The sequence below is a fragment of the Entamoeba invadens genome, assembly GCF_000330505.1.
Source record: "Entamoeba invadens IP1 unplaced genomic scaffold scaff_1105074725183, whole genome shotgun sequence".
NCBI lineage: Eukaryota > Evosea > Mastigamoebida > Endamoebidae > Entamoeba > Entamoeba invadens.
In genome coordinates, this window is record NW_004443692.1 from 888,412 (window position 1) to 915,446 (window position 27,035).

General features: G+C 35.7%; 15 protein-coding genes across 15 annotated transcripts; 8 read left to right on the forward strand and 7 right to left on the reverse strand.

Annotated features, from left to right (window-relative positions):
* Positions 1-96: 96 nt before the first annotated feature.
* On the forward strand, positions 97-1,113 carry EIN_184920 (hypothetical protein; the record flags this gene model as incomplete). The annotated part of the gene is made up of 1 exon (XM_004260838.1): positions 97-1,113. The coding sequence occupies one exon, from the start codon at positions 97-99 to the stop codon at positions 1,111-1,113; it is 1,017 nt and encodes a 338-aa protein (XP_004260886.1).
* A 126-nt stretch (positions 1,114-1,239) lies between these two features.
* EIN_184930 (AMMECR1 domain containing protein) lies at positions 1,240-1,809 on the forward strand (the record flags this gene model as incomplete). Its single annotated transcript, XM_004260839.1, has 1 exon — positions 1,240-1,809. The coding sequence occupies one exon, from the start codon at positions 1,240-1,242 to the stop codon at positions 1,807-1,809; it is 570 nt and encodes a 189-aa protein (XP_004260887.1).
* Positions 1,810-2,001: 192 nt separating this feature from the next.
* Positions 2,002-2,620, reverse strand: EIN_184940 (hypothetical protein; the record flags this gene model as incomplete). The annotated part of the gene is made up of 2 exons (XM_004260840.1): positions 2,002-2,373; positions 2,429-2,620. The coding sequence occupies 2 exons, from the start codon at positions 2,618-2,620 to the stop codon at positions 2,002-2,004; spliced, it is 564 nt and encodes a 187-aa protein (XP_004260888.1).
* A 758-nt stretch (positions 2,621-3,378) lies between these two features.
* EIN_184950 (hypothetical protein) lies at positions 3,379-4,275 on the reverse strand (the record flags this gene model as incomplete). The annotated part of the gene is made up of 1 exon (XM_004260841.1): positions 3,379-4,275. One exon carries the CDS (start codon positions 4,273-4,275, stop codon positions 3,379-3,381), a length of 897 nt encoding a protein of 298 aa, XP_004260889.1.
* A 960-nt stretch (positions 4,276-5,235) lies between these two features.
* EIN_184960 (hypothetical protein) lies at positions 5,236-6,120 on the forward strand (the record flags this gene model as incomplete). Its single annotated transcript, XM_004260842.1, has 1 exon — positions 5,236-6,120. One exon carries the CDS (start codon positions 5,236-5,238, stop codon positions 6,118-6,120), a length of 885 nt encoding a protein of 294 aa, XP_004260890.1.
* Positions 6,121-6,361: 241 nt separating this feature from the next.
* EIN_184970 (40S ribosomal protein S3-1, putative) lies at positions 6,362-7,102 on the reverse strand (the record flags this gene model as incomplete). Its single annotated transcript, XM_004260843.1, has 1 exon — positions 6,362-7,102. The coding sequence occupies one exon, from the start codon at positions 7,100-7,102 to the stop codon at positions 6,362-6,364; it is 741 nt and encodes a 246-aa protein (XP_004260891.1).
* Positions 7,103-7,376: 274 nt separating this feature from the next.
* Positions 7,377-9,374, reverse strand: EIN_184980 (hypothetical protein; the record flags this gene model as incomplete). Its single annotated transcript, XM_004260844.1, has 1 exon — positions 7,377-9,374. The coding sequence occupies one exon, from the start codon at positions 9,372-9,374 to the stop codon at positions 7,377-7,379; it is 1,998 nt and encodes a 665-aa protein (XP_004260892.1).
* An 806-nt stretch (positions 9,375-10,180) lies between these two features.
* Positions 10,181-10,840, reverse strand: EIN_184990 (hypothetical protein; the record flags this gene model as incomplete). Its single annotated transcript, XM_004260845.1, has 1 exon — positions 10,181-10,840. One exon carries the CDS (start codon positions 10,838-10,840, stop codon positions 10,181-10,183), a length of 660 nt encoding a protein of 219 aa, XP_004260893.1.
* A 312-nt stretch (positions 10,841-11,152) lies between these two features.
* On the reverse strand, positions 11,153-11,878 carry EIN_185000 (hemolysin-3, putative; the record flags this gene model as incomplete). Its single annotated transcript, XM_004260846.1, has 2 exons — positions 11,153-11,356; positions 11,504-11,878. 2 exons carry the CDS (start codon positions 11,876-11,878, stop codon positions 11,153-11,155), a joined length of 579 nt encoding a protein of 192 aa, XP_004260894.1.
* Positions 11,879-14,979: 3,101 nt separating this feature from the next.
* Positions 14,980-15,789, forward strand: EIN_185010 (hypothetical protein; the record flags this gene model as incomplete). The annotated part of the gene is made up of 1 exon (XM_004260847.1): positions 14,980-15,789. The coding sequence occupies one exon, from the start codon at positions 14,980-14,982 to the stop codon at positions 15,787-15,789; it is 810 nt and encodes a 269-aa protein (XP_004260895.1).
* Positions 15,790-15,871: 82 nt separating this feature from the next.
* On the reverse strand, positions 15,872-16,903 carry EIN_185020 (hypothetical protein; the record flags this gene model as incomplete). The annotated part of the gene is made up of 3 exons (XM_004260848.1): positions 15,872-16,507; positions 16,550-16,676; positions 16,767-16,903. 3 exons carry the CDS (start codon positions 16,901-16,903, stop codon positions 15,872-15,874), a joined length of 900 nt encoding a protein of 299 aa, XP_004260896.1.
* Positions 16,904-18,541: 1,638 nt separating this feature from the next.
* Positions 18,542-22,195, forward strand: EIN_185030 (hypothetical protein; the record flags this gene model as incomplete). The annotated part of the gene is made up of 1 exon (XM_004260849.1): positions 18,542-22,195. One exon carries the CDS (start codon positions 18,542-18,544, stop codon positions 22,193-22,195), a length of 3,654 nt encoding a protein of 1,217 aa, XP_004260897.1.
* Positions 22,196-22,462: 267 nt separating this feature from the next.
* Positions 22,463-23,077, forward strand: EIN_185040 (2-Cys peroxiredoxin BAS1, putative; the record flags this gene model as incomplete). The annotated part of the gene is made up of 1 exon (XM_004260850.1): positions 22,463-23,077. The coding sequence occupies one exon, from the start codon at positions 22,463-22,465 to the stop codon at positions 23,075-23,077; it is 615 nt and encodes a 204-aa protein (XP_004260898.1).
* A 113-nt stretch (positions 23,078-23,190) lies between these two features.
* On the forward strand, positions 23,191-24,727 carry EIN_185050 (hypothetical protein; the record flags this gene model as incomplete). The annotated part of the gene is made up of 4 exons (XM_004260851.1): positions 23,191-23,304; positions 23,344-23,472; positions 23,522-24,374; positions 24,438-24,727. 4 exons carry the CDS (start codon positions 23,191-23,193, stop codon positions 24,725-24,727), a joined length of 1,386 nt encoding a protein of 461 aa, XP_004260899.1.
* A 188-nt stretch (positions 24,728-24,915) lies between these two features.
* On the forward strand, positions 24,916-26,928 carry EIN_185060 (phosphoinositide 5-phosphatase, putative; the record flags this gene model as incomplete). Its single annotated transcript, XM_004260852.1, has 1 exon — positions 24,916-26,928. One exon carries the CDS (start codon positions 24,916-24,918, stop codon positions 26,926-26,928), a length of 2,013 nt encoding a protein of 670 aa, XP_004260900.1.
* Positions 26,929-27,035: the final 107 nt, after the last annotated feature.

Here is a 27,035-nt window from a genome sequence, read left to right on the forward strand (position 1 = left end):
TTTGCTACGAAGGTGGTTGTTGTTTCCTTTTCAGAACTCTCGAACCGAGAGCAAATAAGAAAAATCGGAAAGTTTGCGAACATTGTCTTTGAGACAATGAACGCGTCCACCTTGAAGAAAGGAGTTGTGGAGTTTGAAAAAGGCAAATTAACTTTCGACTGTAAAACCTCCAAAATGCGTTACAAGAGAATAGAAAAGTTGTATTTGCCGAGTAAAATAACACTCTTTGGAGTGTCTGGACATGCTAAAGTTAACATGTCTGCTTTTGGACAGTTGACTTCGTTGGAGTGTTTGTGTGATGCGTATTGTGTATTAAAGAATTTGATGCACCTCATAGAATTCACATTGAAAGGGAAGGCAGATACAGTGCCGGCTTCTGTCGAACAATTGATTTTGAAGGAAAACGCCACAATTGATATCATACCAAAGGAAAACAATGTCATTCGGTTGTTCACAGAAAGTCGCTTTGTGGGTGTGGCCGCGTTTACACAGTTGGAGAAACTCAAGTTGGCTCGGCTTGAGATTCCACCGCTGGAAATGCTCACCAAACTCACTGCACTTGATTTGTTCCAATGTTTCTATCATGCTGGGGTGTCATTCCCAAGTTCGTTGAAATCACTTCATATTGAAAAAATGGCTTTGGACGATCACTTTATAAAAATGGCGAGTCAAAATTGCTGTCTGAGTGAAATGAAATTGGTGGACTCTGTGTTATGGGAAAATTCACTAAACCGGTTTAACGTAGAAAAGTTGTTTTACTCGGGAAGTAGCACCCCACTACTTCCGACAAGTATCAAAACGTTGGAACTGTGGACGTTGGACACGAGAATCGACATCTCGTCGTTGTCCAATTTGAAACAACTTGCACTGAATAACGCGTGTTCGAATTCTTTTGTATTTCCAAAACATATCAAGACACTGATCATCGGCATTTGCGACCGAATCGACAATTTTGAGAATTTGAGAATTGACAACTTGTACATCTCATTTCCACACCAACTTGAAGAGTGGGCAAATCAGTGGGTCACCACTCTGAGAACCGACACGAGTTTTAATGTTACTAATGTGGCGAAGCTCTTTCCAAATCTCCGAAAGGAGTCAGGTGAATGGTAGTGGTTGTATAGAAATAATAGAAATATAGTTTAATTGTTATGTACTTATTGAATCTATAAATAGAATTAACAATTATAACTTCATATAGTATATTTATAGTAAACGAAAACTGAACTAGTTAGTGCAATGACGACGATAGAATTTAGTGGAGAAGAAAAGAAGTTAATTCTTCAAATAGCAAGAGAGTCCGGAAGAGCAGAGATAGAAAGAAAGAAACAAAAGGACTACAGCGAGATTTGCACAACACCGAATCTGACTATGATACCGGGAGGAGTTTTTGTAACATTCAAAATCAAGGGAGAACTGAGGGGATGTATTGGATGCTTTTCACCTGAAAAGCCGGTGTATGAGTTGATTCAAGAGTACGCCGTTTGTGCTTGTAACGATAGCAGATTTGATAGAATGACAGTCGAAGAGTATGACAAAACCACCATTTCTGTGTCTTGTTTGTCGCCATCTGTAGACACAAAAGACCCCCTCAAAGAAGTGATTGCTGGTAAACATGGCATCAGGGTGCAATATGGGTATTATAGAGGGACGTATCTTCCACAAGTTGCGACAGAACAAGGATGGGACACAAAGACTTTCTGCACTCATTGCGCGTATCACAAAGCTGGTATTAGTACATCTGTAGATGTATTTAACAACCCCAAGGTTAAGTGGCAGATATATACCGCGACGATTGTTTCGGAGTAAACAACTCTATTTGGTTTGTGGTCAAGAGCTTCGATACAAAACAGAAATAATAAAATGCCACGACACAATTGTATTTATAAACCATTACTAATAAAGAAGCTTACAAATAGGTTAAAAAGGTATTGTAATGTTTTAGCAATTGTTTTGTAAGGCAGGGGTCAAACCCTAAGCATAACAAAAATATCGAGTGATTTACAGCAAGGTGCAGTGATGAGACTTTTTCATGGGCTTTCTTTTTTCAAGGAGTTTTTTTGCGAGAAGTTCGAACATCTCGCTGATGTTTTTGGTTGTTTTTGCGGACGTCTCCATAAACATACACTTTTTGTTAGTTGCGAAATCTTGAGCGTCGACCATCGTCACTGTTTTTTGGTCTTCTTCTAAGTCGCACTTGTTACCTGCAATGACTATTGGGATGTCGGTTTGTTTCATCGACTCCTTCACGTCAATCACATGCTGAAGAATCTTTTCTAACTCTTGGAAAGTCCCAACAGATGCCCAACTGAACACTAATATAAACCCATCACCCTCTTTGATATACAAATCTTGCATTGTTAAAAATTGATCCTTGATGTCAGTTATAAATATTGTTTTGGTGATGGAAGTCGTGCAAGAAACAAACCGCGCCTGCTGTGTCGAAAATTTCGAGGTGAACCATTATACCATCAACTTCAATTGTTTTGTTTGATATGTCCTCGATTGTCGGTTCGTATTTTTTGAGGAACATGTTTTTCACATACTGGGCAGCGATCGCGGACTTCCCCACTGACCCCGATCCGAGCAGAATAATTTTATAGTTGACCGTTTGAGACATACTCAACTACTTTTTTTCAGTTCAGTCTACTTAGTAGTTTGAATAGTAAATTATTATTGTTGAATTAGTTCTATACATACCTTTGTGAACTATGAAAACTGGTAATAAGTTTTTCGTGCAAAAACATTTATCACAAGAAAAAAACACCAACTTGAGTAAAGTGATTGTTTTTTTTGAAGAAAAAATAATGTTCAATATTTCGGATATAAAAAAAGTGTTTAAAATATTTCAAAAAAATCCACTTTTTTTATCTAAATAATAAATCAAACTATTCATTTTCTAGTGTATAGATTTTTTTATTAATAAAAAAACTACTTGTAAAAATTAAAAGATACTGTTAAACAATTTTTTCCTTTGTTATTTTTTATTGCAAATAAAAAAACGGGATAATCAACAAAATAAACATTTTTAAACATACTTTTTTTTGACATTAATTCTAACTTTTTAAAATTATTGCTATGACTTATTGATAATTATACTATACTTATATAGTAAATATTAGTAAAAAAAGATAATTTTTTATAATAATTATAATATATTTTTATTAAAAAATTATTGTTTTAGTATGATTGTTTTATTAAATATAAAAATAGTATAAAAGTTACTAATTATTATTAATATTTAATAATTAATATTTAAATTAATAAATATAATTATTTCAACTATTTAATTGCTCTAATTTAAAACATAACGTATGTCAAGTGAATTTATTAAATCTTTTTAAGAGACAAAATTCTGTAAATTGAACAAGACGTGATTTAACAAAGCTGAACGATAAGTAGGTCCGAGATGGTGTTTCCATTTTTATCCATATCAGTTTCCATTGTGTTTTCAAACCCAATTTCTGGTGTATAATACTGTTTAAACTCTTCATCTAATTCGATTTTCTTGTTTTTATAAAGAGTTATCCCACAAAAGACTCGAAGGATTTCGCCAAGACTCATCATGTCCTTGGAAAAGTCACATCCCGCTTGTGAATTATCTCCAACTCTCTTCCACCCCCGCAACACATGTATTCCATTACTGTAGAACTGAAACATGTGGAATGACCTGTCGTTAACAAAATCGTCTTGTTCTTTAAATGGAATTTGAGAGAAATACAGTGCAAATATGTTTTTTTCAATAGTCTTCATTATGACACAAACATTGTTTTGTCCTCTAATTGCGTCGTGCACTACATTTTGACTTAAAAATGAAGTGCTGTAATACAGCTCTTTGAATGAGTTTTTTTGTACGATTTGAGCCAAAAGGGAAGGAATTTCGGTTTTGAATTGCGGTAAGAAGTCAACTTCAACGTTCTCTTTAATATGTTTTTCTTTTTTACTTTGTTCTTTTGAAAGGTCAATCAAGTCATTGTTAAATGGAATATTTTGTTTTGATGAATTTACGTCGGGAACAGGTTCGATGTCATGGTTTTCTGTTTGAGGAATTGTTTGTTTAAGTGCTTCGATTAAACTAATAATTAAATCACTGGTTTCTTTTGGAAGTGAATGTGCCGAAACATAATCAGTGGCGTTTCGACACAAAATTGTGTTCTGTTCATTGACATCTTTTGGTGTATTTTGGGTAGCTGGGTTTTCGTTGTTAAGTGTTTTATTTTGTTTTTGGACACCATCAATTGGCAGAAATAATGAAGGAATTCCAGGAAATTCCATTCTTTGAAATGAAAAGAGTGGGGAATTCATTTTGTTCATTTTTCAAGTTTAGAAATTATAAGTTTAAAAATCGGGTAATAATGAATGACTTTTAGTTATAACTTAGTTTCATTCAAATAATAATAACAAAAGTGTTAATTAAAATCTTAAACAAGTATAATAAAATATTACTAAAATATAATCACTTTTTGTGTTTAAAAACAATTTATTATACAAAAAAATATTTAATTAAATAAATATTATATTTTTTATTCACCTATTAACTAAATGATGATACCTTTTAGTGAATTGTAACAGAATGAATGCAAGTTGAAAAAAGTATATAAAAAGGTATTTAAAAATATTGGTTTAAAGTTTTACACAATGACTAGTTATTATTTAAATGATGTAAGCAATGTGATTTCAAAAAGGGTGTTAAAATAATAGTTGCACTCTGATTAATAATTTAATAATATAAATAGTATAAAAAATAATAAAGAGTTTAAAAAATCCAAAAAAATGTTATTTTAAGAAACTATGATTAATAAATTTATAATTATTATTATTTAAAATTATTTTAATTATAATAACAAAAATTATTCATTTTTGAAAATATTTTTTGTTATTATTTGTTTTAGTAATTTTTTACCTTTCAAATAAAACTTTACATTAACGAAAAAAAACGAATTTCGAATTTAAAAAAAATGAGGAATTTCTAAACATTTATAATTAACAAAAGAGACAGTTGAACAATAAGTTGTAGATGTTATTGTTGATTGTATTTGCTTTATCAGTAAAAATGTGAGCAAAACATTATCTATTGTTTTTCAATTACAGGAACTAATAAAGGAGTTTTGCCTCAAACTCTAGCTATTTTATGCCTGTTTTATACCCCAAAAACATCCATTTTATTGGGTACAATAAAAGAAATGAGATGCAGTCCTCCCTACTTCATACCATCATCTGAAAATTATACATTCAATGGCTTATTTCTCTCCATTTGCTCCACAAGCTCAAAAACAAGATGGAGGAGCGGGTACAATGACTGTTAAAATCACTGTTGTTAGAGGAACTAAGCTCCCCAAGAAAGATCTGCTCTCATCAGATCCATACGTGATTGTTTCTATTGGTCCTGATTCACAGAGAACTAAGACTGTAATGAAGAATCTAAACCCCGTCTTTAACGAAACATTCACATTTAATAATGTCTATCCAGGAACCACTGCAGAGTTTCAAGTAATGGACTTCGACAAAAAGAGCAAAGATGATCCAATGGGAAATGCCAGTGTCATTCTTAATCCACAAAGCGGTCCTCAGAATTGCGAACTCTTGTTAAGCACAAAAGGTTCTTTGACGGTGACTTACACCGCTGAGCTTAACCAAACACAACAAAAACAAACCCCTCAACAACAATCACAATACCCACCTCAACAAACCCAAGGACAGTATCCTCCACAACAACAATATCAGCAATACCCTCCTCAAGGTCAACAACAAAAATATCCACAACAACCAGGACAATATCCCCCTCAACAATACCAACAATATCCTCCTCAAGGCCAGTACCCCCCACAACAAGGCGCTTACCAACAACAAACATATCCACCTCAAGGACAATATAATCAACCGGGATATCCACCTCAACAGTACGGACAACAACCACAAGGTGCTTACCCACCTCAAGGGTATCCTCCTCAACAATATCAAATGCAACCCGGGCAATCTGCTCCTCAACAGGGAGCTTATCCTCCTCAACAACCAGGTCAATACCAACAACAATATCCAGGCGCTCAACAACCACAGCAACAATACGGACAGTACCCACAACCAGGCTACCCACCCCAACAATATCCACCTAAAAAATAATCAATCTTTTTAACACAGTTTATGTTTATTCACTTCAGAGTTACACACATGACAACTTTACATTACAACGAGAGAGAAAGAAACACACAATAAATCGTTGAATGGAGAAAAAAGTGTAGATTATTCATATAGTGATGTATAAACAATTATAATAAATATTACTAATGAATTTTAATACAGCGTTATTAGAATAAATACAATAAAAAAATCAAAAACCAAAATGCAACCCTACGAAGTAGATTTACTCTTTCTTTGCGTTGGCAGCAACGACTGAAGTCTTGACCCATGAAACTTCGTCCTTTGGAGTCTTGATTTCAATGACGTCTGGAATTCTGGCTGCTGGTCCGGTCTTTCCAGTTGGGTCGGTGTTGAGCATAATGTTGACCTTGATACCAATGATACCCATTCTCAACAAGACGCATCTGATGGCAGAGGCGTAGAATTGTCTGGTGGCGTTTCCTGACTTGATCAAGTATCCCTCCTTGAAGATCATGTGTTGGGCTCTCTGTCCTCTCAACTTACCAGAGATAACGACTTCACATCCAAGAGCACCGGATTCCATAATAAGTTTCATGACTGAACCAACGGCTCTTCTGACTGGGACACCTTCGGCAATCTTGTATTTGATAGACTCGGCCTGTGAGACTGGGCAAAGTCCTCTTGAGGCAACCTTCTCGACAAAGAGTTCAAGGCAGTTCTTCTTGAATCCGAATCTGGAGATCATAAGGGAGGTCAACTCTCTGATTCTTCTTCCCTTGTCACCGATGATGTTGGAAGCTCTGGTGGCTCTGATGATGATTTGGAATTTGTTCGCGTTCTTTCTGATCTCAACGCCGGAGTATCCATCGGCACAGAGTTCTCTCTGCAAAAGTTCATTCAACTCGGCATAGAAAACACCGTCAGCAACGAACTTGTGCTTTCTGCTGATGTTGGTCTTGAGAACGTCGAGGCTGAGCTCTTTGACTTTAGTAAGGCAGAACATCTGTGACAATCGAGTTCCGACTATTTTGTGTTAAATACCCTCCTCTTCATTAGCTTTACCCTTTTTACTATTTATTTAATTATTTCTACTATATTGCAAACAATCCATTCGTATAAGTATTCTTATTAATAATTTTTTTATTTGTTTTTAACTATAATATCTAATACAAATGGAAGTCATTGTTTTGTAAAGAAAATATAATAAAATTATAAGTTGTTAAATTAACAATCAAATAAGTATTAAATAATAAAAAGAATTAAAACATATAGATACACTACGACCACTCAAGAGCAACAACTTTGTCCACATCGAAAGCAAGTCTTCCAGTGAACGCCACAACTCCCCTCTTTGAAACGTCTTCGTATTCAGACTCAAACAGATCTTTACAAAAAGTTGACTGTTGGTCCTTCTGGTTAATTGTCACGAATCGTTTGATTGAAAACACCACACTTCTTGAGTGTTGGCTCCACACCGAGACACTTTTCCCTTTTTTCTTTCGCTTAATCTTGAGAGGATTTTCGCCGGCGGTTGTGTTGAACGAGAAGATGAAAAAGTCGTTGTCGTTCTTCACATAAGAGTGCCCTTTTTTTGGACTGCGGGGGAAAATTTTGTGGCTGAAACAACCAAAGGACAACCCTTCTGTGGTGATGACAAGTATCATAAGGTTTGGACACCGCGCTGTTTTTGTGTTGAACGCAAGAGATGTTAACCCATGTTTTGAGCTGTCGTATTTGATTGTGTAACTGCTCACGTCCACCCACTCCTTGATATTGTCAATGTATCGATCGACCAAACAATTGACGTCGCGGAGCCGCCGTTTCTTTTCTTGTGCAATCATCATTTTATCAATTTTTGTGAGTTTTGGTGTTTTCACTTCTTTGATTATTTCGGTTTGTGTCTCTTTGGACTCCTCCGACTTCTCAATTTGCTCGCTGCTGTCTTTTGCTGTTTCGCTGGGTTGAATTTTGTCAAGGTAATCCGCCGCCGACTTTTCAATCATCTGTTGTTGGATTGAGTACACGTTGATGTACTCTTGGCTTGTCGGCTTCTCAATTTTGTTCTCATCATTTCGCATTCTTTCGATCTCTTGTAACTTTCTCGTGCGGGCAGCTTTGATCTCTTCCTTTCCAAACTCGTCGACTTCGATATCCTCTATCTCAAATTCACAGGTGTCTTCATCCTCCTCTGTCGTTTCACTCTCATTCACAAACCCAGGTGTCAACTTTTCAATATCGTTGTTCGTCCTCCCCTCAGCATCCATAGTGTTTTCACTCACAGTTCCAGCTTTCCCGTTTTTTGATTGGGCTGTCTTTTTAGTTAATGATTTTACTTCACCAAGATGAAAACGTATTGACTTGTACGTATTGGTCCATTGCCCGTTTTCTTCTCTATTTTCGTGCTGTTTTTCCTTATTGAATTGTAAGTAATTTTCCTTTTTTTGAGTTTTTCCCAAATCGGCTGTTTTTAGTAACTGGTTTTCAGTTACCGGCATATCCCGATTTTTTTCCGAGTTTTCCTCCAATAATTCCCGTTGATTGTGTAATGAACATGAAAGGTCTATTTCTATTTTAGGATCGGCAGTTTGTGAAAATACATCTTTGTTGTTTTGTGTTGTCTCCGACGAATCATCTGTTATGATCTCTGCCGTTTGTACAATAACTGTTCGTGCGGTGTTGGTTTGGTTGACTTCGAACCGATGCATTTCAACGTTGTCCCTTTTATCGAAGATGAATTTGATTTGCATGGTCGAGCTTAATTCCTCAATGCCCAATTTGTTATCCTCGACTACACGGCAGATTCCAAGAGAATTGAAGAGTTCAAACGGTCGCTCGGACTTCAGTAAAGACTTCAACAATGTTCCATCAGTCCAATCTTTAAAAGTTGTTGTATTGACACCTGTTAAGTTCCTCACCCATTCCAAAACTTCTTTCGTTTCATTCCGAGTCAATTTGTTATACTTTTTCACAATTTCAACAAAGAGAGCCGTTAAAGTCTTGATGTCGTGGTTCACTATATTCTCCGACTCAATACTGACACTTAACAACCCTTGTTCTTTCAGAAATTTTATCGCCTCATTTGCGACTTCATACTCTTGCATTTTGGAACATACACTTGCACGAACTCTTGTCTGTTTGTGCTTCACTCCAGACAAGAATTCGATTACTGAAATAATCTCTCTGCCACCCAAATCGACAATATTGACGTTCCTTTGTAATATGTTGCTGATGTAGAGTGTGAGTGCATGTTGTTGGATTGCTTGCCAGTCATTCATTAGTTAATTTTACTATATTAAGAGTTATGACTTTTTAAAAGATTGTGAATCCCTTCAGCCCTAACTTTTGGACTCGTTTTGTTTAAAAACTTATGTTCACCATTTCGACTCGTAGAACTTTGTTTATTGTATTTCGTCAACATCTTTTTTAACTTCGTTTTGGGATTTTGAAAAAGTTATTTTTCGACTTTCTTTAAGAAATAGTTCGTCCTCTGCTTGCCAACTCGTTTCATCCTCTTCAAATCATTCAGCGTATTAGTTTAATAATACCATTTACTAATAGTTTATAGAATAAACTTATTAAAATAGTTGAACCAAAGTTATTGAACTCTTTTACTTAGTATATAAAGTATTGGATGGTATTCATCAAATTGATAAACTATATTAATTAGTAAAATATATTATTTTATTGTTATATTTAATAAACAATCAAAAAGATTGTGAAAGATATAGAAAAATGCGGGGAGCCAATTATCGACATGTAATAATCATCAAAATTATAATATAATTATAAATAAACTATCATTGAACAACCCAAGCTTACGAATAAAGATATTTAAAGACTTGAAAATCAATGACTCCTCCGCACTCTTTCATTATCGATCTGACTATATCCCTCTGAGGCAAAGGAGTTTTGAGTGCCTCAAAATATCTTTCCATTTCGAGTTTGTCGATAAGCCCACTCCCATCGATATCAACCAATTCGTACAACACCATTAGCATGTGATCCTTTGTGATCTCACCCCCATGGGCATACTCAAACAGTTTATTGAGTGCCAAGCAGTACTTCACAAACTCAACCAAGTTCAATTCACTGTCGCCGTCGGAGTCCACAAGCTGACAACAGTAGTGAAAAAGTCTCTCATAGTTTCCGGCACCGCAAAGAGTTTAGAAATGTGGTACATCACTTCATGGATATCGATCTTCCCGTTCTTGTTAAGGTCGATTTCTTGGAAGACCTTAATATATTTTGGGCAGAATTCCATGATATATGCGTCTGGTGTTATAAAAAAATTGACAAAAGTTTCCTCGTTACAAAAGTTTGAAGTCAAGTTTCTCAAGGAAGTCTCGACAAACACTTTTGTTTGAAGATTGTTGAGTTTTCTTGCCCAGTGCAGTATTTGCGCCGACGATATTTGGAGTTTCTTGTTTTTCTCAAAGCATGTGAAGTACAGGTGTAATTTGTCTGTTTCTGGAAATGGCACCTCCGCGTTTGGGAAATTGAGTTTTTGCAATGTCTTTGCTGTTTTTGCCTGTTTATTGATTTCATAAAACGTTTTGAATTGTTTTGAAGTGATTTTGTTGTCATCGTCAGTGTCAAGAATTAATAAGCAGTTTTGCAGAAACTCATTACAGTCCGTAGCTGCGTCTTCGGGTTTCACAGCCAAAACCGCTTCTTGGAAACTAAGAAGTCCATCTTTGTCAAAGTCGTGTTCTTTGAACAGCTTGGAGATATTTGGCTCCATTGGTGTTTAATATTTTGAGATACATTCATTTGGATCTCTTCATTCCTCTTACTCTTCTTTCTTTTGTACTATATGATATAACTTCTTTTACTATTAATTATAGTAACATGTCCCCATGATTTGAAAAGATTCACAAAGCATTTCTAATGAATAAATTACTTGTTATTCTCATTTTTAAAATGTTTTTCAAAGTGAAAAATTTTTTAAGTCTTTTTTATTATTCAGAAACTATTTAGAAGTATCTAAAATAACTATAAAGCGTGTTGTAAATGTTCTTTCGATTATAGTTCAATTATGGTTGAATTACAGTGATCATTCTTCTATCTTTACAGAAGTCTTTTTCATGACTGGAGTGTTTGGGGCTTTTCCGATGAACTCAAGAAATAGTTCTTTCATCAAAGTCCATGGTCTCGCAAACCCAACAACGTTCTCGTCGTCGGTAGCAATCAACACAGCAAGTGAGTGTTGGAAGTTCGCGAACCAAACAACCATGTGCCAAATTCCGTGATTAAAAAACTGCAGATGAGTGTGTTAAATGTCATAGAAGAGCTATTGTAATTACCTGTTATCATTAAGCATATTATACTAAAAATAAAATCAACAATTTGGGTCTATATGGGTAGAACAAATTCTATATAATAGTAATTTTGAAGTAGAACAAACTAGTTTATCCCACGAAACAAATATGGTGCCAATTGCGTATGACACTCCTCCACTAAACAAGTAGAAAATGAGAGGGTATGGGCAGAAGTAAACAACAGCAGGCCCATATATGATGCACGACCACCCCATAGCAAGGTACATGATAACATCTGTTCTCGTGGTAGGGGGAGCTACAAGAGTCAATGCAAAGCCACCCAAAGCCATCGCAAAGATGATAAAAATAGCCAAAAATCCCATTTTGTTCCACCCTTTTGCAAACGTTCTTGTAAGGATAAAGCAAGTGTAACACCCTGCGATCATGATGTATATTGAAATGTGGTCGAGTCTTTGGAAGAAGTATCGAATACAGTACGAGTCCGGTATAACGAAATTCATTAAGTGATACACCGTCGAGTTAAAGTAAAGGAGGAAAGAACAAAAGCAGAAAGATGAAAGTGCAGCGAACTGTATTTTTGAAAAGTTTCGTCGATGCCCATAGCGGAAGAACATCACCCATTGGAAGATGGCAAAAAGTATCCCGAAAAGGTGTGTGAGTACGTTCACAACCTCTTCGACCTTCGTCTGCATTCGCTCATCTGAGGGGTGGAGCTGAGAAAAAGCTGCCTCGAGGTCGCAAATAAAGCACATGTGTTCTAACAGTTTTGCGTCTCCTGCACAAGGTTTAAAGGAATCGATTCTTCAAGCTCATAAAGGGTTTGTGTATCCTTCAAAAGAAAAAGAGAATCAATTTTTGCCTCGAAAATCTCAATTGGGAGAACTGTTGGATTCTTTTCCCGATATGACATATAATTTTTATCGAATAATACATGTGATGTTTTTCCCTTTTTCGCATATTTTGTTTGTGATTAGATAAGGGAAAAGGTCGTTGATTAGAGCAAAAATAATGAGAGATCCACTCCGATTTTTTCGAGGAAACAACAAAAAAAATGATTAAAGGTAATATTACAAAAAACAGTCAGATTTACAATAAAAATATGGGAATTATTATTAATAGTTATAAATAAAATTAATCATTTATTTAGATATTAAACTATAAGTGAATGTAATTATTAATATTTATATTATAATTAATAAATAAAAATTATTTTAATAACATAATGATGTATTTTTTTTACCTTCATCGATGTTAAATTAATAAAAATGGCAAGTTTATTATATAGAAATAATTAAAATTTATCTGATTACGATCGGTGATTGTTACAGTAGGGAAAATGAACCTTAGCCCGGGAAATGTACTTTAGCCCAAAGAAATTCCTATATTTTTCTTTAAAAACACGGGTTTTTACTAAAAAAACAAATATTTTCGAAATTTGACTTTTATATCGGTATAGTTTATTATTTTAATATAACAATAGAAATAAATTAGTTTTTCTTTGGGCTAAGGTTAATTTCCTGGGCTAAGGTTTAATGGACCAACTGTAATCACTTTGATAAATTTTTCAAATTTTTTGTAAAATTTTTAAACAGTTACATTATTATTGTTTAAATTAAATAATAAATATTTATTATTGAATAATAATTAAAACAAAATATATGAAATTGTTTAAAATTATAATCTCAATCAAACTGATTTGAATTTTAAATGGATGACACATGTTTATTGTTCTAATTTTCAATTGTCACAACATCAATTATCACAGACATTTTGTTATTTTGTGAATCGTTTTTTTTGATAAGTGTGAGTTTAAAGTTAGTTTTTAAAGTATATTTATGTTATGAAAATATAATCAAAGTCAGGCATAAACAAATTTAAAAAATACGTTAATAAACATCATATGATTTTATTTTCTTTATTTTATAAAGTACAACTCTATTTAATTTAATTGTTATTTTATTGTTATTGGGTTCAGTTTATACGTTTATTACAAGTTCTTTTTTAAGTCAAAACGTTTGAAAGCATACGACTATTATGCACTATTTTGTATGTTAATGAAATATTCAATTTCTATGACTTAATAAATTTAAAAATGTTAATTTGAAATGAGAAACAATAAAATATAACCTAAAACAATGAGTGAAAATAAATAAAATTGAGTTAAAAAGAACAGCTTTATTATAGAAAGCGAAATGCAATGTCCTGACATCACACAATTTTTACTTGTAATAAAGGGTAAATGAATATTACGTCCTTCAACTTCAAAAAAGTTATAATTATTGAAATTTTGTACTTTTGAGGAGTTTAGTTTGAAAATATTTGTAAAATTGTGATTAAATTTTGAACAAGATAAAGTGTTATAAAAACTTGTTAAAAAGATGAGTTTATAATATAATATATAATATAAGACAATTCACTGTATTGTTTATAACAAAACATTAATTTATAAATTAAAATAACTATATTTCAATATTTCAAAGTGTTTTTGAAAAAATTTTTATTTTATTATGAAGTCTCAGCAATAGCAATGAATAATATTTTTCGAATTTAAAAAAAAATTGAAACAATTAATACAATTAATATAAATTATTAATATTAAATAATATAAAATGTCCATGAGTAACATATCATTAACAGCAATTGAAGACATTAAAAGTGTTACTTACTAAGATTTTTAGTGACAAAACCAATTATTTTCTGTTTTTTTTTGATAATATCCGCGAGCTTTGAAGTGAAAATATTAAGCGTAGTAATTATTAACCATTCACACGACGAGCGTTATCAAAGCTTAAACTTGATTTGTATATGCGTCGAATGAAAGTAACTATGCGAAGTGGCGCAACCAATTTGGTTTTACAATGGTAACTTTTTCTAAAATGTGAACTCCTATTTCAGCCAAGATATTTTTTCGTGCAAAATCTGTTCTATGTTTATTTTTGTGACAAAAATGTCAAAACCCCACAAATATTGACCAATGAATCCCTCTTTGTTTTTGTTTTGTTTTGTAAAGTAATTAGACTTATATAGTTTCTTTGCCATACAAGTCTAATTTCACACTAAACGCCATTTTTGGAAGAGCAAAAAAGTAATGTCTATTTATACGTTGATTTGCTCTATACATAGATTATTGTTTTTTATATCAGTAACAAATGATAAGTATATAAATCTGGGAAAGTTCTGCTTTATAATGTGACTCTCAAATTGTATCTTCGTTTCATTTACTGAAAGAATTGCTTGCTTTATGAAACTTTTAGGGTTAATATGTTGGAATGTCGGATTATATTTATCTCCAATTTCTCCTCGAAGCGTGTCGAACATGCTTTTATTTTTTTCCGTCCAGATATTACCAACAAAATAGATATTTTTTCCATCTCGAAATAAACGTTTCAGAGACGAAAATAAAAGCCCGCAAACCCGATTGTATGGCAAACGCAAGACCACTGTCATCGCAAAAAATCGACTTTTGAGATTTCAAATCCGACTAAAAATAGAGCGCCAAAGAACGTTTTCGACGTTTCAAATCTACATGAAATATGACTAAAAATACAGAAACACACCCCTAAATGTGGATAAATCTTTTTTATAACTCAAAATATACACCATGCCACAGAAAAAGCAAGATACAAGCCGCTGCAAAAAGGCCTTCACCACAAGCGCGCTAGTGTACTGCGCAGTCAACGCAGGGGCCAACATTCAATTTGTACGGAGCAAAATGTCGCACTGCTCTCTCAAGGTACTTCGTGGAGAAGAGGTTGTATGGGTAGAGTCCTTTAGAAAGGACTCCAATGACGACTTTGTTCGTGCGTCGGACATCTTTTCTGACAAGATGAGTGTTCTCGTCGAAGACGCTCGTTCCAAGAAGGTCACCAGTTTAGTCGTTACAAAGGAACGAATTCATCAAATTGCGTTGTCCCAATGTGTGGATCACACAGAGAAATGGAAGGACTTAGATTACAATCAAGACTGTCGAAACAAAGAGGCGTGTTTTGTCAACTACCTTGCTTTGAATTTGGTCCAGAGGGGTTACTCCTTAATAACAAATGTCACCAGAATCAAACCATCTAAGAAGACTGCCCATTTCTTCATCTGGAACAAAATTATAACTCCAGAAAATGTTGTTATCAACGTCGCAGAATCTCAACTCCTGTCGTCCTTTATCAAACACATCGAGTCAACACTTGTCCGGTCGAGATCTGCTTGGGTTCAGTCAAACACATTACCGGGGGACTTTTCAGAACACTTGACGTTGTCCGAGAAGTCATTGTCTGCTGAGCCACAAGTCGACGAGGACTCGCTCTCTGTCCAAACACCAAGCGCGTTCAAGCCGATTGAAAGCTCTCAATACTTTGTGTTCCAGAATACTTCTGTGGACACTCTTTCGCACCCTTTCTTACACCAAACTTTCGCATAATAGTTTATCTATTTTTTGTTTTCATTCGTTTACCGTTTGATTCACTCTGAAATTAAACAAAAGAAATACCAACACAATTACATCAATGAAGTGAACCATTCTGCGACGACATTGGCGACAATGAACTCCCAGGAAGACTCACCGACTGTTGCTGCCTGACCGCTATTGTTTTTGGGAGTTCTTGTTGATACTTAAATCCAATAGTACTCTGGATATAAGGTGGCGCACCAGCACGTTTAGCTTCGTCGAAAAGGAGCAACTCCTTTGAAAAGAATGGAAGAACGCCATGAACCGCCAAATTGGTTAATTGGAGGATTGTATTGCCGTTGTGTATAAAAGAAGTGCATAAAGGAACGTTTGCACAACTTTGGAGTTCGCCAAGAATCACTTCGTTGTCATCAATCAACTTCTTTGCCCAATCCATATTAGTTGTTTGAGGAATTGTGAATGTGACTGGGGGAGGTGCGTGGTACACTCGTGGGGAATTCTGAGAATTGTTTGAGCCGATCATGATTGAAGGTTGGCGTGGCGACAATGTCGTTTTTTCTTCCATCGAATAGCTTCTCCTCCGGATTGGTTCGGTTGCTTGAATGGTCGAAGGAAGATACACGTCCTTTGGTCCACTGCGCGGACTAAGAAATCGAGTTGTCTGTGGCATCATTTTTGCTTTTTGGATGTAAAAACTCTCGTTTTGACAAAACACCTCCCACTGAGGACGCTATTTGTGAGCGACTCAAAGAAAGTCTGATTAGTAACAAACGATTTGCTGACTCATTTGTAACCACTTGATTCGACTTGTAATTTGCTGAATCGATTTGGACGGGAATTTTGAAGATATTTTGAGAATGGAAGAAATGTCGGTGATGTCTTGATTTTGTTGTTGGATCCTAAATGGTTAGAACTGATTTACTATTTTGTCTTGTTAGTAAAATGGAAGGGAGTACTGAACAATTACATGTAAAGGGAGAATAACAAACTGATACAACTCTTCTTCAAGGGTTAGCTGCTCTTCTGGAGACCACTGACATACACAGGCTGTATCATTTTTGACAATATTCCCGGAGTTGTGGCTCCCGCGCATTGATTTTGACAATTTGAGTTTCCAAAATAACATTTTTTGACGACTTATTTGGTTTCAAAAGTGATTGATCATAATATTAAAATTATAATATATAATTGTTTTTGTTATATATATACGATGTTTGTAGTTATTATGGGGATTATAGGACAACCGTTTCAATCGAAAAAGATAAAAAATGTTTTTTGTTTCCAATTCTTTACATAATTTCGACTTGAAATTTTATAAACCAATCTCAGTTTATTATTAACACTTTGGGCTTGGTTTTTTCATTTTTGGGAAGTGCGCTAATATTGGTATAATTAATTCTAATTTGTTTAATTTGATCACGATGTATTATTTTATAACCAAATTAATGTGAAAAAGAAAATAGGAAACTGGTATTTCAACCCAAAAATGTGTTTTTGTTAGTCAAACAGAGTCTAATTTGATTGTTCCAATATATTTTTATATTTATAGCAACCAAAATAATATTAATCTTATTATATTTGGTTTATAATAGTAAATAATATAATAAAAAGACAAGAACAAAACATAAGAATCAATTTTGCTCTATTGACGCAAATTAAACAACTTGTTTGTTTTTATTTAATTTGGACAATTTGACAATTAAATCGAAAAAACTGTATTAGTTTCCAACTAATTCTTATTAAAAATTGTTTAATAACTATAATAAAGTATTAAATTATTATATATTGGGACCTACATTGACCACCACCACCACCTTTACCAAAAAAAAATATTTGCCGCGAGTGTTTTTTGAAGGAAGTCCATTTTTCAGCCACTGTTTGTGCGTCCCCATGTCACCCACTTTCCTTGTCCGTACTGTGTGGACGCGGATGTGGTTCCCCCCCGCTTGCGGGGGGGTCAGGGGGGGATCCGCGCCAAGGGAGGACTTGGAAAGTGGGTGAAACGGTGCACAAACAGACTGTTTGAGTGCGTCTTCAGAGCCTTCTTTTCAATGCTCCGTCTCACTCGGTTTCCACTAACTCGAGGTGATTTTTCGGCATTTCTTGAATTCGGGAACCAGACCTAATATTATCCCAGTTTCCTATTTACTATAATTTTAATTTGAATATGATTCGAAATAGAAAAAATAAATCTATTTTAAGAGGTGGTGGTGGTGGTCAATGTAGGTCCCTTATATATTATTTAAATAAAAAATAAAAAGAAATAAAAATTAAAATTAAAACAATATTAAAATTTTAATACTTTATTATTAAATAAAAAAGTTCATTATTTATTTGCTTTTAGTTTAAAAACAACTATATATCAGGCTTTGCAACCGTTAATATATTATCAAAAATTAGTATCTAAAAACGCTAATAAAACGGGAACCAAAATTTACCCGTTTTAATAGCGTTTTTCGATACTAATTTTTGATAATAAAATTCTCGGGTGCAAAGCCTACTATATATATAATTATAAATTGTTGAATAAAAAAACAAATCTATTAAATAAATAAATTTATTATTTCATTATTCACATTTTTTTATTGTCAAAAATCCAATTCTTTGTTTTTTCCACTAAATAACAAAACACAATCATTAAATATGAATGATTGTCTCGTCGATTTTAAAACAAATTTTGTTGGTGAAAAATAAAACTTGTTTTTAAATTGAATTTATTCCATTATTTTTATTGAATGAAAAACCTTTAAAAACCCATTTGGAGATGACTAAACTAGACAGCTACTCTCTTCTCATCGTAGCAAAATACCTCGAGTATCTATCCGATTTCAAGAACGTGGTCTGCGTCTGCAAAAAGTTTCGGGAAACCCTCGATAAGTTTCGCTACAACCCTATTCCAATTACTTCCCAACACATATTTCCCCTTATCAACACTCAATTCCTTTACCATAAAAACGAAAAGCAATTCCCAACAGACATCAAGGCGTTTAGTTATGAAATACCATATGCCGAAGCAATATACGAAAAACTCAATTTCAACAAAGTGTACAACGTAATTTTCACACAAAATGACAGATATCTTTATGGTGAAGAGGCACTATACAATTCTTTTGTTAAAGTAGTGGGCCAAAAGTGTTTTGAACAGTCTCAAATCACCGAACTTGTTTTTCCAAACCACGTGACGCGAATTGACTCGGAGTGTTGTAACCAATGTCTTCAGCTCAAGAACGTCGTTTTACCTCCTTTAATAGACACAATCCCATTCTACGGATTTATGAATTGTCTCTCGCTCAGTTCCGTCACCGTTCCAAATAAAATCACTGCCATCGACAGCGCTGCTTTTTTCAATTGTCCCTCTTTAACACACTTTTCGTTTCCGAAGTCATTGTGCTCGGTAGGAATTCAGACTTTTTGTCGTTGTGGTCTAGTGACGGTCGATTTGAGTGCAACAGTTGTGACAATGATTTACTCAAGCTGTTTTGCGTTGTGTCAAGCGTTAAAGACAGTTGTGTTGCCGTCGACTCTGTTTTTCATCTCGGACTCTGTCTTCGAGGGATGCGTCTCTCTGTCCGACATTGAAATTCCAAACAACGTTGTGATGATAAACGAAAAGACTTTCAAAGGGTGTGTGAGTCTGATAGATTTAGAAGTGCCAAAGTCCGTCGACTACATTGGTCAGCAATGCTTTGATGGATGCAGTTCTTTGACTCGTTTGATAATTCACAACACAACTCATCACATTTCCTGTGACTGCTTTGGGAAGTGTGACCAACTGGAAGTGTTTCAAGTTCCCCTTCAAAATGATGAATATCCTTTTGATGTGTCTTACAACGACATGTTACTTTTAAAACGGTTTGGAGTGAAATGTGTCCACATCAGTTTTGTAGCTGGTGGAGAGATTATGGTGAACCAAAAAACTAAAGAGGCTGGCATTCCACAAGACGCACTTATTCTTGGGACTCAATGCTTCAAGAATTACCCAGTAATCAAAAGTGTCAATGTACCTGAAAACATCGTGATCATTGACACTCATGCATTCGAAGGGAACGCAGTGACCTGTGTCGATATTCCAAACACAGTCACTTACCTGATGAGCGAGTCGTTCTATGGAGCCGTCAGTCTCAAGGAAATAAAACTTCCTTCCAGCCTCTGCGAATTGGACAAAAAGACGTTTTCCAACTGCAAAAATCTGAGTTGTGTGATGTTACCCAAAGACTTGACCAAAATTAAGGAGTTCTGTTTTGAGGGGTGTCTTGCACTGAAGGAGATCAGTCTTCCTACAAGTCTTAAAAAGATTGGGAAAGGCGTATTTGACACATGTGGACTTGAGCAAATAGTTCTACCAATCTCGGTGAGATCTATTGGGAAAATGTGTTTCAAAGACTGCACTGACCTGAAATACATCGAAGTCCAAAATAGTACTGCAAAAATAGAGAAAGACGTCTTCGCAAATTGCAAAAGTTTGGAAAAGCTTGACATGGAATTGATCAACGGTGTTTTCCCATACGAAGTTTCATATAAAACATTTGTCTTGTTGAAAGGACTCAAAGTCATCGCAAATGACGTCGTATTCACTTCCGAAGACTACGAAAGTTGTGTTGACGACGATGGAGAGCACTTTGTGCCTGACGATGTCCAACTCAAGTTTGGAAAGGACCTTTTCGCACAACAGCGATTTGAGCACTTTTCAATTCCGCCAAACGTCGTTTCCATTGGAAAAAACTGCTTTTTTTCATGTGACGAATTGAGTGAAATTGATGTTCCAGACACGGTGACAAAAATAGGGAACTGCGCATTCTCTCACTGCGAAAAATTAACAGCAATCACCATTGGTACCGGAGTCACAACACTTGGTAACTACTTATTCGAGGAGAGCGACAAGATGGAACGAATTGTATTGAAGTCGCCAACTCTCTCACGAGGTACCAAATCCAAAGTGAGCTACTCGGAGTTTTTGATATACAGCAATAATAACATCAAATGCACACAAGTGGTTTTGCGAGAACAAGACAAGACGAATGGGATATATCTCAAAGATGTTGTGACTGAGATCAATAGATACCCACTGAAACGCATCAGCGACATTCCGATGAATGTGACGTGTTTACGAGAAGGGATGTATTTGCTGTCGAGTCAACTTAAGACCGTGACCCTTTCTGACTCTATCGTTTCAATCAAGAAGAACACGTTTTCCAACAACATCAATTTGGAAGAAATAGTGTTGGGCAGCGGAATCACTGAATTGTCCGAGTCACAGTTTTATTTCTGTAAAAGTCTCAGGAAAATATCATTACCGAAGAACTTGTTGTTCATTGACAAAAATGTGTTTGCTGAATGCAACAATTTGAGTTCCCTGACGATTCCGTCGAAGGTGAGTTACATTGGAGAATGTTGTTTTTTCAATTGCCGGTCGTTGAAAATGTTGATAATACCGAAGAGTGTCCAAGTCATTAAGAAGCGCTGTTTTGACTTCTGTATTGAACTTCAACAATTACTGTACGAGGGTGGTTCTCGCCTGTTAAAAATGCAAGAGAACATGTTTCGTATGTGTTGTGCACTGCAAAGAGTGTATGTTACTGAAAATATGGAACAAATTGGTGACTCGTGTTTCTACAAGTGTTTTTCATTGACTGGTGTTTGTCTCCCAACGAATATCACACAACTTGGGATATGTTGTTTCAAGCGGTGCTACCACCTTAAATATGTCATTTTGTATGGTGTCAAATATCTCGAAAAGGAGTCTTTCAGTTACTGCAAAGAATTAGAATTTGTCCAGTTACCAACGACTCTCACGCGAATTGGGCAGTCGACCTTTCGCGACTGCATTAGTCTGAGTGAAATGATTATACCGGACAGTGTTGAGGTCATCGACGAGTTCTGTTTCTATAACTGCTCGAAGTTAATGAGTCTAGATTTGTCGACGAAGTTAGTGACGATGCACGCTAACGTGATTGAGAAGTGTCAGTCTTTACGGAAAATCTATTTAGGCGGTTTTGCAGTTGACACGTATCCTTTCGATGTCTCCTTCTGGCTTGGAGCTATTTTAAATAGTTGTGGTATTCGAACGCCAAATATTTGCTTGACGAAAGCTGATGTAGACTTGGTGAAAACAAAGTTTCCTGATAACGTGAGAAGCATCGAAGTGTGTTGTTTCAGGAATTGTATGTCTCTTGTTCATATCTCATTACCACAAACAATCACTTTACTTGGAGATTCGTGTTTTAAAAATTGTATGAATTTGAGTGCGGTTTCTTTACCAAACAAATTGGGGGAAATCCCTTTCCAATGTTTTGATAATTGTTATAGTCTCCAAAGTATTTCATTGCCAACAGTCGTGTTCGTTTTTGGGAAACACTGTTTCAGGGGATGTACCAAAATTTTGGGGAATGTAAAAATACCACTGCACTGTTTTGACTAAAAAGTGATTTTTGATTGACGTTTTGTGATTGTTGTCAAAATGGGAGTTGTATTAGTAAAATAAAAGTATTATTATGGCATTTTGAAAATTTAAAATGAAAAGGAGAGAACTATATATTATATTTACTTTTATTATAAATTATAGTTAAGAACTTCGATGCAGCCAACTTTACATATAGAAATAATAATGAAGATTGTTATTTAGTGAGATGATGAGATAGTGGTGGAAAGACAGAACGGATGAGGACGGAAAACATGGAAACAACACATGGAAAAACCAATTTGTGAATGTGACAATGAGCCTAAAGAAACGTTTGCGGACAAAGTCAAGGGACTGTTTCACAGGTTTTCAAAACCAAAAATTGGTGTTGGGTCTGTTGCACCAACCGTTGAAGGGCTTTGCTATTCAAATGGTGAGATTAAGCAATTTTCGAGAAAGAAGGACACGTTCCTTGTTCTTGTATTCTATTGCCGAGACTTCTCGGTTGTGTGCCCAAAGGAATTGGTTGAGGTGAATAACAAGTTTGAAATGTTCGAAAGCAAAAACGCGGAAGTTGTTGGCATATCAGTTGACCCGATTGAGTCGCACAAAAAGCTTTGCCAGACCACAGACAAAAAGTCCATTGGTGCGCTCAAGTATCCGCTCATATCCGATGAAAATCACAAAATTAGCGAATCCTTTGGTCTCATGAGCTTCACTGGAGTTTCTAACAGGGCGACTGTCATCATTGATCCACAAGGAATCGTTAGATCACTGACTGTCCATTCGCTTGTTTCCGCTAGAAATGTTGATGACATTTTGAAAGACCTGGGGAATATGCAGAAGAGTGCAATTGTGGAAAGAAACACAACTTCGACCACTGTGCAGCACGTTTTTGTTTAAATCAGTTATCCCACAACTATCTATTGCCTTTTAAAGGATCATTCTGTATAACTCGAATACATATTTTCAGATCCAATTTTTAAAAATTTAAGACTAAAAAATATAAAAATTGAATGGACGTTGGCATTACTAAAAGAAAGAGGCTTATGAAACCAACGGAAAAGCTGTTTCCACGGAACAACTCGTTACCTCAACCAAAAAGCCAGGAAGTAAAAATGCCTGTGGTTGTTTGTTTTTAATCGAAACAATCAAAAACTGACTTAAAGTTTGAAGCCCAAAGAACACTCAGCCCCCCTGTTTTTCTCGACGACTCCGACGACGGTGTTTTGACTTCTTTTATTGAAATTGACAACGCATACTTCGAGCAAACTCATTCGTTTATCAAAGACAAAAACGTTTGTTTTGATCATCTGAAAGTACAACGACAACCGAAATGACCAACAGAACCAAATACATGAAATACTATTAGGGGATGAAACGTATATTAATTGGCTTTCATATGCAAAGAAGTTGGATTTTTCACAATTTTCGAAGTTTTCAAATTTCCTTGTGAGTAAGTACACCGACAGAGACAAACGCCCCCTTGTATTGATAAATATGAAAAACTTCCCATACAAAAATTACAAATTTTCTGATGAACAACTGAAATTTTTCTTCTTGTATTTGATCACAAGGCTTGAGCCTATTTCAAATACAAACTTTTCAATTATTTACATAGACGAAGAAGACCAACTGCCGCTTGATTTGGCAAAATCTTTATTCACACTTTTCCCTAGAAAGTACCACACTAATTTGCACCGCCTGTATTTGGTTCTCCAACCATCCATACGTTTTAAAGTAACGACAACATTCTTCTCAGAACACACGAGTGCAAAAATGAAAATAGTCGAAGACATGTATGACTTTTATGAGGAGATTCCAGTTGGGATGTTCTCACTTCCACTGTGGGCAGTCAACGCATATTCCAAAAAGGCGCACCCGATTTTCGGAGTCACTTTATATGATGCCGTCCACCACCATAACAGAGGGGTGTCTGATCTTCCAATTGTGGTGGAATGTGCTATTCAGTATTTCTCAGCGAACCCAGACGCACTGACAACAGAAGGTATTTTCAGACTGAGCGGAAACAAAGATAAAGTTGATTTATATATCGACGCATTCAACCACTGTAAAGTGAGTGCGTTTCCAATTTCAGAAGACCCCCATAATGTATGTTCGGTATTAAAGTCTTATCTCCAGTCACTACCAGCACCTCTTCTGACCAACGAGATTGGTGAGAAGGTTGTGGAGCTCTTTTGTTTGTGTATTTTAAAATTCAAGTAGTTAATTCTATTTGTTAATTAATAGAACTAACTAATAGCATCAACCCACCCAGAAATTGTCGTTTCAACGGAAATAAAGAAGTTACTTGCACAAGTCCCGAAAGAAAATCGGCATATGCTCTTGGCGTTGGTCAACTTGGCACGCCTCATTTCGGAACAAAACACATTCAACAGAATGGACCAAGGCAATCTAGGCACCATTTTTGGACCATACATCTACTGGAAAGACTACTCGATGAAAGCCGTTGCTGAAATGAAGTGTGTCAATGCGCTCTTCACCTACTTGATGAACAACATCGCGGACTTCATCGACGTGATTCTGGGCTAGTTGAATAAACCAAATTTTATAGTTAAAGTTTAATAATACAAAGATAGTAATTTTAATTATACATCAAGAACTAAAACAAAAAGACTCAAATGCTATTGAAATTTATATTTAGAACATCTTTTGAATACTAAACAAATACAGTAATAGTCGAAAAACAAAGAGATGGTGTTTCAAAAACTCGAAAAGCTATGTCATTCCCACTCCCACGGGATGGTTCCCGCTTTAAACCAAACGCCGCTGAAGACCCCATTCGCGACGGAGACAAAACAAAAATAACTCAAGCAGACTACGTGAAATATTCCGAAGACCAAGATGAGTGGTTCGATAAGAAAATGCGCGAGAGGTGGTTCTATTTCACTGAGGTACTTCCTATTAAGACCACGTTCATCACGTGGAATGTCGCCGAGAGTGACCCGAGCCAAATTCCAATCGAGCACCTCTTCGACGACTCAAAAATGTTTGTTGTTGTGTTAGAGGAAATCAATATGAGTCTGAGTGGAATGATGACTTTTGGTCAATCGGAACTTTTAATACAGTGGCAAACTCTCTTTGAATCGGCACTCCCCAAAATCCGGAGGTACGACTGCGTCTTCTCTCAACAACACGGAGGACTCGCGATGTTCATCTTTTCCTCCCGAGAGGAGTGTTTGACGATTTGTGATTTAAAGGTGTCTACGGTGACGCTGGGACAGTTTGGTGTAGTTGGTAACAAAGGCGCTATTGGGGTTTCTTGTCGAATAGGGGCGTGCCGAGTGCTATTTGTAGGGGCGCATTTTACGGCGGGGGATGGTCCTGAAAAATGCGACGAGTGTTACTGGACGACAAGAAAGAATTTGAATTTTGAGCTGAGACCCGAGGACCACGATTATGAGGTTTGGATGGGCGATTTCAATTACCGACTTGACTTGGAAGAAAGCGGCATTCGACACCATTTAAACGACATTCCGCTACTCTTTCTGGCTGACCAACTGAGTGACTCCGTTGCAAAATCTAACGCTTTTGCTGGATTTATTGAAGCGCCAGTGTTGTTTGGACCGACATATCGATTGGAGAAAGGGACGGACAAGTTGGACTGGAAAAGAAACCCGGCGTGGTGTGATAGAGTCTTGTTTCGAGTGAGTCAGTTGTATCAAATTTCGTTGAGAGACTATACCAGTCTTAACATCTGTTATTCAGACCATTTGCCAGTGAGGTGCACCACACTATTAAAACCACGTTTTGTGAATGAAAAGTTGATGAAAGAGTCGTGGAAGGAAATACTGGGGTTAGCGAATAAGATATCACTGACACTTGTTCCAGTATTTAAAGTACAAAAGGTGGTTGAAATTGGTGAAATTCGCCCCTATCAGAAGGATTTGATTTCAATTCCAATAACAAATTGTGGAGGGGTGGACTTTGAGTATATTGTCAAATTTATATCGATGGAAGACGGCACTGAAATGGAACCGCAGTGGATTACTGTAGCAAAACGACGAGCTCTTGTGAAGACAAAAAACACAGAAAATATAGAGGCAGTGGTGATGATGACTGCGGAGAATGTCAGAAACATCAGAGAAGGAAAACAATTCATTATTCAGGTATCCGTGTTAAATGGCCCGTCGTCGTTCATCGAAGTTGTATACACAACAAATGAAACTTCTTTTGGGTTGAGCCCAGAAGAACTTATTAAGCACCAAGAACCATTTCTAAAATTTCCATCCACAGAAGCGTGCGGGACTCATAAGGTCCCCAAAGAAATATTGAGTTTTGTCAACGTTTTGGACAGTAACAAAACTAGCAAAACACTCTTCACGACGATTCCTTCAAATACAAATATCGATTTTTATCAGTCAATATTCCTTTCCGTTGATGCAATGAAGGGACTGGGCTTGTATGATGTCAATTTGTTAAGTGAAGCATTCCTCATTTATTTGAGGGCATTGGGGCAGTTATTCACTATGTCTATTTTCATGGTGAATGACATCGATGTGCTTGATGAAAATTGTAGCGAGACAAATAGGCGGGTGCTTCGTGTCGTCATTGCGTTATGTAAAGAGATTGCAATTGAAGGGCAGAATGGCAAGAGTTTGAAGGAGTTGCTTGGTACTATTGTTGAGTACATGTCAATTGGGAAGACAGAGCAAACAACTGATGAAGAAATTGTGTTGTTGTTGCTTACGTATTCTCAAAAAGTGAAAACGCTTCAAGAAGAGCTTGAGTGACAAATTCTTGTTTTAGGGTGTTGAATGAACAATGGAGTAATCTTGTTGATATTATTATTATAATTATAATAATAACAATAGTAATAATAAATATTATTATTTATAAA